The following is a 13,438-nucleotide window of genomic DNA, read 5'->3' on the forward strand; positions in this document are numbered from 1 at the left end:
CCGGTGGTGGAGGGAGTGAATGTTTAAGGTGGTGGATGGGGTGCCAATCAAGTGGGCTGCTTTATTCTGGATGGTGTCGAACTTCTTGAGTGTTGTAGGAGCTGCACTCATCCAGGCAAGTGGAGAGTATTCCATCACACTTGTGCCTTGTAGATGGTGGAAAGGAAAACATCTGGGTAAATATTAACTTTTCAATTAGGGCTTCTGTAGAATGGGGAAATCAAGCTGGTGCTGAATGGTACAGAATCAAAGACAGACTTATAATTAGTAGTTTCATTTGGTGGAATAGCAATTATATGTAACAAGAGAGAAATCTGTAAGATAACGAGACAAAAGAGTTATACTGATCTCATTAGCCCAATGGAAAAAGACCTTGTTAGAAAACAAATCAGCTTATAAACTGAAGAAATTGATATGGCAATAGGTCCAATTAGATTCGCCTAACATGGAGTTCTATTCATGAGAAAGTGAAAAGATCTAGCAGATCAAAACTGGTCATCCATGAGGCGTGTGGGAGATCAGTAGTCGCAGAATTGTATTCCACCACAATCTGTAACCTCAAGGCCCGGCATATCCCTCACTCTACCTTTACCATCAAGCCAGGGGTCAACCCTGGTTCAATAGGGAGTGTAGAAGAGCATGCCAGCAGCAGCACAAGGCGTACTTAAGAAAGAGGTGCCAACCTGCGGAAGCTGCAACACAGGACTACATGCATGCTAAACAGCGGAAGCAGCATGCTATAGACAGAGCTAAGCGATCCCACAATATAACGGATCAGATCAAAGCTCTGTAGCCCTGCCACATCTAGTCATGAATGGTGGTGGACAATTAAACAACTAATGGGAGGAGAAGGCTCTATGAATATCCCCATCCTCAATGATGGCGGAGCCCAGCACATGAGTGCAAAAGACAAGGCTGAAGTATTTCCAACCATCTTCAGCCAGAAGTGCCGAGTGGATGATCCATCTCGGCCTCTTCCTGAGGTCCCCACCATCACAGAAGTCAGTCTTCAGCCAATTCGATTCATTCTATGTGATATCAAGAAATGGCTGAGTGCACTGGATACAGCAAAGGCTATGGGCCCCGACAACATCTCAGCTGTCGTGCTGAAGACTTGTGCTCCAGAACTAGCTGTGCCTCTAGCCAAGCTGTTCCAGTGCAGCTACAACACTGGCATCTACCCGACAATGTGGAAACCTGCCTGCCCAAGTATGTCCTGTCCACAAAAAGCAGGACAAGTCCAATCCGGACAATTACCGCCCTATCAGTCTACTCTCAATCATCAGCAAAGTGATGGAAGGTGTTGTCGACAGTGCTATCAAGCGGCACTTGCTCACCTGCTCACGTTAAGTCGCCATGCAGACATCACCTCGCCCTCATTTTAATTTGCAGGGTGATGAATCTTACTGGCAGCGCTGCCAGGACTAGGAAAATGGAGGACACCGTGGGATCGCAACCAGTTGGCGAAAGAGCCGCGGCTGCCCTCTTAAAGCAACTCTTTGCCAGTAACGGGTGGCATTAAGCCCCCGAATTTTTAGCCCGTGGACTTTAATTTATATGAGGGTCTCATTTCTGGTGTTCAGAGGCTAGATGGTTGTCTTGAAAGGGCCTTGATGGTTTTGCACTCCAGGCAGGATGTGGAGCGCTAAATCAAGCGCTCTACTTCATTCCTGGAGCGCAGCAGGCGGGGTGGAAGTTGTGCAGTGCTGCGCCATGGGCCGTGCAGCGCTGCCGCATTGGAAGGCTCCTTCCCTCCCTTAAAGGGAAGGGCCATCGTTGCAGGCTCGGCAAGGAAAAAACTTACCTGGTCCCCGACAGCAGCCGTGATGCGGCCCGGTCAGCCCAATGCACTGCAGCAGAGTGCTGGGCTGATCGATGGCTGGCGACGAAACCAATAAAAACCGCAAAGAACATTTCAGATTTTTTTTTAATCTACCTTGGTCACTTCGCCTTTAACTATTGCCCCTGAAGCGCCCGGCCTCCCAATCAACGCCTCCTGCAGCTGTCGGTGTCATCGCCCGGCGATGCTGCAGGGGGCGGAAATGAATTTTGGGTCCAGGGCGCTACCGGGACGATGCGCAGCCGGATGGCATCACAATCGCTGGTCGCAGGAGATCGTGGCGCTAGGGGTTACTGCCGCCGCTAACCGCCAGGTGAATTTCACAGGCAGGGGTTATATCGCCGCACCCGGGTGGTAAGTTCTTAGTGTCCCGTTATCACCCCCCCGGAGGCGCTAACGGGAGGCGCTAAGGCACCGAATTTCTTGCCCATAGAATCACAGAATGGTTACAGCACAGAAGGAGGCCATTTGGCCTGTCAAGCCCGTGCCGGCTCTCTGTAAGAGCGCTTCAGCTAGTCCCATGCCCCTGCCCTTTCACGGTAGCCCAGCAAATTTTTTCCTTCAGGTACTTGTCCAATTTCCCTTTGAAAGCCATGGTTGAGTCTGGCTCCACCACCCTTTCAGGCAGTACATTCCAGATCTTAACCACTCACTGCGTAAAAATTTCTTTTTTCATGTCGCCTTTGGTTCTTTTCTTTTCTTCTTCTTCTTAGGCAGTCCCTCGGAACCGAGGATGACTTGCTTCCACATTAAAAGTGAGTTCTCAAGTGACGAGTCCAACGTGTGACCTGCAGTCTCTGTCATAGGTGGGGCAGACGGTGGTTGAAGGGGCGGGTGGGTGGGTGCTTGGGTTGACGTGCGCTCCTTGCGCTGCTTGCGCTTTGCTTCCGCTTGCTCCCGGTGACTTGAGGTGTTCGGTGCCTTCCTGGATGCTTCTCCTCCACTTTGTGTGGTCTTGGGCCAAGGATTCCCAGGTGTCGGTGCTGATGTTGCACATTTTCAAGCAGGCTTTGAGGGTGTCCTTAAAGCATTTCCTCTGCCCACCTGGGGCTCTTTTGCCATGTCGGAGCTCCAAGTAGCGCGCTTGTTTTGGGAAGTTATTTTACCTTAAATCTGTGTCCTCTGGTTCTCGACCCTTCCGCCAATGGGAACAATTTCTCTCTATCTGCTCTGTCAAAACCCTCATGGGGCCTGAATTTGCGGTTGGAGGCTTCCCGCGGGGAAATGCCTCCGATCCGCAAATAAAATCCACGCCTACCTGGTGCCTCGGAATCCACGAAGACTTGCACTCCTAGGACTCTACGCGAAGGCCTGAGTAGAGGCCCACATATCCCAGGGGCGCACGCGGTTCGCAAGCGCCCCTGGGATCATGTGTCTGCCCATTTCATCAGCTGTCTATGTCTTCTTGAAGTCTATCACTATCCTCCTCACTGTTCACTATACTTCAAAGTTTTGTATCATCTGCAAATCATAAGCATGGATAGGGATCACATAAAAAACACATTTACATACCAAAAAAAAAAAATTACATATTTAAAATTAATTAAAATACAATTAAACATTTAAAACAACATTTTAATATTTTGAAAAATAAATTTAAATGTTTTAAAGGGGCTAAAAATAACCGTAACTTATTTTATGTTTAATGTTTAAATAATTGGAAAAAAATATTTTTATATTCATTTAAACTTTTACACTGGCAAAAGCAGAGTTTCACAGGCATTTGCTGGGCAGTAGCCCAATTTTACGCCTGCGAATGCCCTTTTCCCGTGGATGGGTACGATCTGTCAAGAAGATTCTTGACAGATCACAAGTTCTGGGTTTTTGCGTGCAAAATCCCGGAACTTACGGGGCCCTCGCCCGTAGGCCCCGGAAAATACAGACCATGATTTTGAACACCTCTATCAAATCTCCTCTCAACCTTCTCTGCTCTAAGGAGAACAACCCCAGTGACATAAGAAAACTACTAGGCACTTGGACTTAGCATTAAACAAAGCTTTAATCAACCGTTTTACAACATGGAGGTCTAGTTGTGTCCTTCACTAGTTCCTGTTAAGAATGTCCTGCGCAAGTTGGGCCCGTGCCCAAGTATTTATACTCTCCCTGGACAGCGCCACCCGCAGGCCGCTCTTATTATTTTATAAGTCTTTCTTTCATGAATGACTGATTCATGTCACCCAGTTTCCCTAGTCTATCCACGTAACTGAAGTCCCTCATCCCTGGAATCATTCTAAATCTTTTCTGCACCCTCTCTAAGGCCTGCAAATCCTTCCTAAAGTGCAGTGCCCAGAATTGGACACAATACTCCAGTTGAGGCCGAACCAGTGTTTTATAAGGGTTCATCATAACTTCCTTGCTTTTGTACTCTAGTCCTCTATTTATGAAGCCCAGGATCCCGTATGCTTTTTTAACCGCTTTCTCAACCTGCCCTGCCACCTTCAACAATTTGTGCACATAAAACCCCAGATCTCTCTGTTCAAACAACCCCTTTAGGAATGTACCCTTTAGTTTATACTGCCTCTACTGCCCTTGCAGCGCGTTCCTATGCAGATCTAGACAGGTAGCTAACAACTTGATATCTTCCCGTAAAAATCACAAGGCTTGACTTTTCTTGTAAACTTTACTGAAAGATTCTTATTGTGAAACTGAAATACAATACAGAAGTGGAAGCATACATTAGTACACAAGCACATAACTGATATGCATACACAAACTTAGGTAAGCATGAGCAACACAGTACATTTGGCATGTAACTTACCAAAACACGTGAAAACACAGCTTACTGTGAATATACATTTAGCAAACTGAAAGGCATTCTCTTACATTCACTTTAAATTAGCCCTGTACATAGTGCATCAAAATACAGCTACAAGCTAACAAGTTAGATACAGAGAGCGAGCACTTCACGGCTAGCTGTGTAGGTTTGCTTACAGAGAAAGGTTACAAAACTAAACATTTTCTGCAAAATATAGTGTACACTAATCATCTATAACATTCTCAAGTACTTACAGACAAATAGTGTCCAAGGCCGAAACGTAACAGGAAAATAACTTGCAGCACCATGTGTCCAGCTGCATGTCTTGTGATCTACAGCAATTTACTTTACAGCACTTTACTGCGCTTGCTAGGTACCAAATATCCACTAGGTGGCGGCACACAATGGGAATCGACCCAAATTAATTAAACCCCTAAATTAACTTGAAAACTAACATAAATTCCTAAAGGAAGGCAGCACACTGCCTCTCCTTGTTCTTCCTACCAAAATGTATCACGTCGCACTTTTCTATGTTAAATTTCATCTGCCACGTGTCCGCCCATTTCACCAGCTGTCTATGTCTTCTTGAAGTCTATCACTATCCTCCTCACTGTTCACTATACTTCAAAGTTTTGTATCATCTGCAAATTTTGAAACTGTGCCCTTTACACCCAAGTCCATGTCATTAATATATATCAAGAAAAGCAGTGGTCCTAGTACCGACCCCTGGGGAATACCACTGTGTACCTTCCTCCAGTCCGAAAAACAACCATTCACCACTACTCTCTGTTTCCTGTCACTTAGCCAATTTTGTATCCATGCTGCCACTGTCCCTTTTATTCCATGGGCTTCAACTTTGCTGGCAAGCCTATTATGCGGCACTTTATCAAAGCCTTTTGGAAGTTCATGTACACCATGTCAACCACATAGATGGAAAGAGAGGTCTCTTTGACATGCCCAAGGAGGTGTGTCTAGATCGAATAAAGTAATTCCATGACCACAGGAATTCCTCTTTTCCAAAACCATGACAGTTATTGGCAAGCCCAGTGGAATGCCTATGCTGAGCACTTGATTTCAACTGAGGTTGACAATTTGTGAGAATACTGCTGTTGGAGGTACAAAAAAGTGCTGCACTACAGAAAAAAGCAGCAAGAAGCAGAAAAAATAACTGCACTATAAAGTTCAGTTATTAAGTGAATAGCATGGAGGCCTTTTATATGGAGCAATTTTATATGGGCTTACAGCCAATAAAGAGCTGGACTGAAAAGGCTATAGGGAATTTATTGTGGAATCAATTAGCATTAATGAAAATAATTTTGTGGGGTCCAAAGAGGCCAATGCACACCTGTAGCATGACCTCCAAAACTGACAACATTTCTGCTCTCATGGAATCAGTTCAGTGCCAAGTGCACTGAGGCCTACCTTTCCAGTTGTGTGGGCCTCGTGCACTCCCAGCAGGTTGCTGCTGCCCTAGCACAATGTCAGGGAATCGATCCTTATGCTATAGCAAGGTAGGAAATGTCACCTGATTTTCTTAAAAAGACGTGTGTTTGTTGTGACTTCTGTGTAAGATGACAGCAATTCCAAAATGTATTAGAGATTGAACTTAATTCAGAGAATGAGGAAATTTTTATCTATATTGCCTATATTATTCAATCTCTGAAGAGACACTGCTTCACAGTACTATTCCTATCTGCTATATATGTAATTTAAAACTGATTGGGAAGGTATCATTAATTTTACTTGCCTGGTAAATGCTCAAACTTCTAATATTGAATAAACCTAGTAATTGGTATGTTTACTGAAAGCCATGAAATAATATATTTTTTGAAATGTACAATATTTCTTACAGCTGGTGGATTATCGTGTAGAATTCAGCAAATGGTGGGTGAATGAATTTAAATCTGTCAAGTTCCCATCCCAAGGGACTATCTTTGACTACTACATTGATTCAGAAACAAAGAGGTTTATCTCTTGGTCAGAAAAGGTGCCCACATTTGAATTGGATTCTGATTTACCACTCCAGGTACTTAATTGAAAAACATATTTTTTAAAATTTTTAATCCTTTAATGACTTCCTTGGCGTTCCTCCTATAGCTTTGTGTGCAAATGCTCCCCCTGTGATGTAGTACTGAGTCATACAGACCATAAAGATGCAGGTTTTAATCCCTCATCTGTGTTAACTGATCTTCCTCAAGACGGTGGTGGGGATGCTACAGTTAGGTTCATTGGGGCCTAAATTCATTAGTGCCCAAAATCAGGCACGATTCTGGCGGCGCACAACAATGTCATGCCAGAACAGAAAGGTCCGAGGACCATCCTAAATTCGTCCTCGGGCTTCATTGGAATAAATCCAATGAGCTGCAAGCACCAATCGGGCATCCCGATGCAGCTCACCAGTTCAGCCCCTTCGCTTGGCTAAGGCGGGAGGGGGAGTAGGCGCAGTCTAGCAGTGGCCCGTAGTATTAATATGGAGGCAAGAGGATCACTCATGCTCCTTCTAGCTCTGCATTAGATAAGTTAAAACAAACTTACCTGCCGGTTTCTTTAGAGATCTCCAGTGATTTCATTAGGCCGCTGTAGAGCCTCAAAAATTAGTCAGAGCTTATGCAATATGGAAATGAGGCCTGCACTCATTTCAGGTGAACACCAAGGCCACCTAAAAAGGTCTTGACGAATTTAGCGATGGGCCGTCACTCTGCTAAATTCATCCTGTTGAATTTATGCTCCAGTATCTCTGATCCAGGAGAAGAAAATTCAGTTAGATTTGCTGCTTCCCGTTGCTCTTCAGTGACTGCATATGTGTGGATGTCAGGGGAGAATAAGATCAGACATAAAACAAAATACTGCGGATTCTCGATATCTGAAAACAAAAAGAGAAAAAGCTGGTAATACTCAGCAGGTCAGGCAGCAACTGTGAAGAAACAGAAGTCAGTATTTCAGGTCTTAGGCACTTCCTCAAGAATGAAACATAATCAAATGAACATTTAAAAAGAAACACTTAGAAGGTAAAGGGGAACAAAAATAAAAGTAGGAAAATAAATAGAATGACCTGTGAAGTGCTTAGGTGGAGAACAGGAGATGGTTAAATAGCATAAGTGATAATAGCAGGAGAGAAAAGGAGGCATAATAATAAAAGACATATATGAGACACAGAGCGTGTGAATAGCTAAAGGGGGACAGGTAAAAAGGGAAACATGAAAACCAGCAAGGTGCCGCAGACTCTAGTTAGTTACCTGGAAATCTAGATGCCAGGAAAAAAAGCAGGTCGACACCATGGGTGCAGACCACCCCGCCAGTAGAGATGAACTGCTGCCCTCAGGAAATGAGACACAAGAGTGGAAAATTTTGGGAGGGCAATAAACACCAGAACAACAACTTGCATTTATATAGTGCCTTTAACACGCAAGATGTCCCAAGATGCTTTACAAAGGAATAATAAGGAGAACAGAACTGAACCGTGGGAGGAGGCTAAAGGCTTGGTCGAGAAAATGGGTTTCTAAAAAAAATCAGATAAGTAAAAAGGCAGAGTGATTCAGGGAGGGAGTTCCAAAGAATAGGGTGAAAGTGATTGACAGTTGTGCCGCCAATGGTGGAGCAAGGGGGGAAGATGCATAGGAGATCAGGGTTGGAAGACTGAACAGTGTGGAAGGGGTTGTATGGCTGGAGGAAATTGCAGAGGTAGGGAAGTGCAATGTTGTGGATGGATTTGAAGATGAGGACAAGGATTTTAAATTGAATGCATTGAGGGATGGGGATCTAGTGTAGGTCAGCTGGGATGAGGGTGATGGATAATAAGGCCTTAGTGCAGAACAGGGTGTGGGTGGTTGTGTTTTGGACAAGTTCAAGTTTGTGGAAGGTGGATGATGGAAAGCCAGTGAGGCTAGCATTGGATTCTGGATATGACAAAATCATGGATAAAAGTTTTTGTGGCATTAAGCTGAGGTAGTGACAGAAATGGTTAATGTTGCAGAGATGGAAGTAAAGAGACTTGGTGATGAAGGGGATATGGGTGGTAGGGATACCGATGTTCCAGTGATTTGTGGACCTGGACAGTAGCCAGCCAAAGAAAGTCACACTATGTAAATGAATCAAAGTTACCTTTAATGACTTAACATTGCACACAGTATTGAAATAGTTTACACAAGCATAAAGATAGCATCAAGCAATAATAACTTGCATATATATAGCACCTTTAATGTAGCAAAATGTCCCAAGGTGCTTAACGAGCGTTATCACTAAAAACATTTTTGACACTGAACCACAGAAGGAGTTACAGGACAGATGACCAAAAGCTTGGTCAAAAAAGTAGGTTTTAAGGAGGGGAGAGAGGTAGAGAGGTGGAGAGGTATAGGGAGGGAATTCCAAAGCTTAGGGCCAAGGCAGCTGAAAGCACGGCCACCAGTGGTGGAGCAATTAAAATCAGGGATGTGCAAGCAGCCAGAATTGGAGGTGCGCAGAGATCTCAAAAGCTTGTAGGGTTGGAGGAGGTTACAGCGATAGAGAGGGGCGAGACCATGGAGGGATTTGAAAACAAGGATGAGGATTTTAAAATTGAGGCGTTGTCGGACCAGTGTAGGTCAGCAAACACAGGGGTGATGGGTAAACGAGGCTTGATGCAAGTTAAGATATAGGCAGCAGAGTTTTGGATGAGCACAAGTTTATGTAGGGCGGCAGATTGGGGGCCAGCCAGGAGCATTGGAATAATCAAGTCTAGACTAACCAAGAGGGTTTCAGCAGCAGGTGAGCTGAGGCAGGGTCAGTGTCGGGTGATGTTACGGAAGTAGGCAGTCTTGGTGATGGTGCGGATATGTGGTTGGAAGCTCATCTCGGGATCAAACATAACACCAAAAAAAAGACTTGCATTTATATAGCACCTTTCATGACCACCGGACATCCCAAAGCGCATACATCCAATGAAGTACTTTTTGAAGTGTAATCATTTAGGAAATGTGGCAGCCAGTTTGTGCACAGCAAGCTCCCACTAACAGCAATGTGATAATCACCAGATAATCTGTTTTTTAGTGATTTGATTGAGGGATAAAGATTGGCTAGGATGCTGGAGATAACTCCCCTGCTCGTCTTGGAAATAGTGCCATGGGATCTTTTACATCCACCTTAGAGGGCAGATGGAGCCTTGATTTAACATCTCATCCAAAAGACAGCATTTCCGACAATGCAGCACTCCCTCAGTACTGCACTGGACTGTCAGCCTAGATTTTTGTGATCAACTCTCTGGAGTGGGATTTGAACCTACAACCGTCTGACTCAGGCAAGGGTGCTACCGACTGAGCCACAGCTGCGAACGGTCTGGCTCAGCTTCAGACAGTTACCGGAGATGGAACGATGGTTAAGGAACGGAGTTTATGGCGGGGACCAAAGAAAATGGCTTCAGTCTTCCCAGTATTTAGTTGGAGGAAATTTCTGCTCATCCGATATTGGATGTTGACAAGCAGTGTGATAAATCAGAGACAGTGGAGGGGTCAAGAGAGGTGGTACTGAGATAGAGCTGAGTATCTTCAGCGTATGTGTGGAACCTGTTGTATTTTCGGATAATATCACCAAGGGGCAGCATGTAGATGAGAAATAGAAGTGGGGCCAAGGATAAATCCTTGGGGGACTCCAGAGGTAATGATGCGGGAGTGGGAAGAGAAGCTATTCCAGGTGATCCAGGTGACCCCAGCTGTTCACAATATATATTAATGATCTGGACGAGGGAATTGGATGTAGTATCTCCAAATTTGCAGACGACACAAAGCTGGGTGGGAGGGTATGCTGTGAGGAGGATGTTGTGAAACTCCAATATGATTTGGACAGGTTGGGTGATTGGGCAGAAACATGGCAAATGCACTATAATGTGGATAAATGTGAGGTTATCCACTTTGGTGGCAAAAACAAGAAGGCAGATTATTATTTGAATGGCAATAGATTGGGAGAAGGGGAAGTGCAAAGAGACCTGGGTGTTCTTGTGCACCAGTCGCTGAAGGTAAGTATGCAGGTGCAACTGGCGGTTAAGAAGGCAAATGGTATGTTGGCCTTCGTAGCAAGAGGGTTCGAGTAGAGGAACAAGGATGTCTTGCTGCAGTTGTACAGGGCCTTGGTGAGACCGCACCTTGAGTATTGTGTGCAGTTTTGGTCACCTTATCTGAGGAAGGATGTTCTTGCCATGGAAGGAGTGCAGCGAAGATTCACCAGGCTGATACCTGGGATGGTAGGAATGACGTACGATGAGAGATTGTGTCGATTGGGCTTATACTCACTGGAGTTTAGAAGATTGAGAGGGGATCTCATCGAAACCTATAAAATTCTGTCAGGCCTGGACAGACTAGATGCAGGAAGGATGTTCCCGATGGCCGGGGAGTCCAGAACCAGGGGTCATTGTCTAAGGATAAGGGGTAAGCCATTTAGGACTGAGATGAGAAGGAATTTCTTCACCCAGAGAGTGGTGAACCTGTGGAATTCTCTGCCACAGAGGGCGGTGGAGGCCAGTTCATTAAATATATTCAAGAAGGAGTTGGATAGATTTCTTAAGGCTAAAGGGATCAAGGGATATGGGGAGAAGGCAGGGACCGGGTACTGAATTTGGAGGATCAGCCATGATCTCATTGAATGGCGGAGCAGGCTCGAAGGGCCAAATGGCCTACTCCTGCTCCTATCTTCTATGTTTCTATGTTTCTAGTTACGATTCAATAGATAAAATGGAGCCAGGCAAGGGCAGTTCCACCCAGCTAGACGACGGAAGAGAGGCATTGGAGGAGGATGATGTGATCAACTGTATCAAAGGGTGCAGATAGATCGAGAAGGATGAGGAGAGATAGCTTACCACGGTCACATAGAAACCTGATTGGAGGGATTCCAACATGGAATTGCGGGAAAGATGGGCACGGATTTGGGAGGCGACAATATGTTCAATACGTACGACCTTTAAACCAATGAATCAATGTCAAAGCAGCAGAGTGATCAGCTCTCATGTGGCACTTGATGATTCTTCTGGTGGGACGTCCTCCTCTAGGCGGTGCTTCGTTAGGCTCTCATTGACTGCAGTGCCAGACCGGCCATGATGCCCCATTTTTACATGGTTCTTGCTAGTTGGGGCATGAGTAAAAGTTAATGGAGGTCCCATTTTGGCCACACTCCCATGGTTGGCTATGTGTTGTGTGTCACTCATCTTCCCCAGGTGCCATTATCTCACTTGTTTTTCTAGATGATTGGAATGTGAAGGCCTCCCTTATCTGTGTGCAGACCCTCTCGAGGCCTTGTGTGTCTCCAATGTGTCCTGTCTTTTCTTAACGATTCCAACTGCCTGTGCAGTCTTTGACCACTTTGTATAGTTTATCAGCCCTATGGAATTTGCCTCCTTTCTTCCTTATCAGTTGTTTTTGCAAACCAGAGGCCTGCGAGAAACTTCTCGAAGCTTCTCTGAGTCTCTTCAGTGATTTCTGCATATTGCAGTTTAAACTCACAATGTACAAATGCCCAAAAGGGGTTATTGTTATTAATCCTTTCCTTCAGGGTTATGAAGATCATCTTAGGGTCTAATATGATGCTGAGCTTGTGCATGTTTTTGTTCAGTCTAAGTGAGTGGCCAGAGAGGGGATGGCATCATTGGCAAGGGAGTGGAGTCTATGGCCAGTGCTGAAAACTATAGCTACAGTCCTGCTGATGCGATGTTCAGATGAAGGGATTTGCAACGCAGACAGGCAGTCCGAAAGCATGCAAATGGTCATGAAGGGTCAAGATAAGAGGTGGGGTGATGGAGCTGGGTGTCATCAGTATGCATAAGGAAGCTGACCCTGTGCCTGTGGACGATGTTTCCAGGAGCCAGCATATAGTTAAGGATGAGGAGGGGTCAAGGATGGATCCTTGGGGGACTCTAGAAGTGATGGTGTAAAGAGAGGAAAAGCCATCATTGGAAATGCACTTGCTACATCCAGACAGGTAGGAATGGAACTGTGCAAGGAGAGTTGAGGAGGACAAGGTATAATAATGCACCATGTTCACATTCACAAAGTATATCATTCATGACTTTGGCTAAGGCCATTTGCGTTCTATGAGATAGGCAGAAACCAGATTGGAAGGATTCGAACAGGAGGCAACAATACACTCGAGGACCTTAGAAGAGAAAGGGAGGTTAGAGATAGGGTGATAGTTGGAGAATCGCTCAATCAGAAAGTCCCCAAGAATGAATCTTGTTCCTAGGGTAGTTGGAGTTATTTGGTTGAGTAAGGAGAGGGATATTCAGATCTCTGTCTTGCAACTGAGGAAACCAACAGCTGTGTGGGAGAGGGGTAGAACATAGTTGTTGTGTTCTCTTCCCTGAAGTATTAAGCAGCTGTCCTGTATCTGTTGCAGGAAAAAAGCCTTCCCCACAGTACTGCAGGATGAATATACACATTACTCTGTAGCCAGTATAACTTCACTCTTTGTCCAACTACAATTTTCTGATCACCTTCCAAGCATCTCTTGCCAAACCCAGATCACCTGACTAATCTCAATCATCTTAATCCAATACAATGATATGTACGCAGAAATACATTCAGCAGGTTACAGAAAAAACAAAGACACTCACAGCAATACTATCGCAATCATTGAAGATTCACTTGATCTCCATGGTCACAATTCCATTTGATAACGAGCAGACTTCTTCACTCTGTCAAATTCTCACTCTGCTATAGTTTACTTGCTGTATCCAGAATCTAGCATAACTTCTCTTTCTAGCTGCCACTGACTTTAAAAGCATAAAGATCTGTAAGTGTTGGAGATTAGACTGAAACATGACTGAAACTGGCTGTAGGCTGGCTCAGAGCACACAATCACTGCTTGTGGCCAGCCAACTCACCATC

General features: G+C 44.9%; 1 protein-coding gene across 1 annotated transcript in view; it reads left to right on the forward strand.

The window, feature by feature from the left end:
* The window catches only part of LOC147102876 (dynein axonemal heavy chain 17-like), a 908,504-nt gene that overhangs the window by 615,377 nt on the left and 279,689 nt on the right, over nucleotides 1–13,438 (forward strand). The window contains exon 49 of the mRNA XM_085963770.1: nucleotides 6,448–6,621. Coding sequence (XP_085819896.1) covers nucleotides 6,448–6,621 — 174 coding nt within the window. The remainder of the gene's footprint in view (nucleotides 1–6,447; nucleotides 6,622–13,438) is intronic.

This window comes from Somniosus microcephalus, chromosome 21, assembly GCF_052327205.1.
Source record: "Somniosus microcephalus isolate GS21.2 chromosome 21, FLI_Smic_1.0, whole genome shotgun sequence".
NCBI classification, from domain to species: Eukaryota; Metazoa; Chordata; class Chondrichthyes; order Squaliformes; family Somniosidae; genus Somniosus; species Somniosus microcephalus.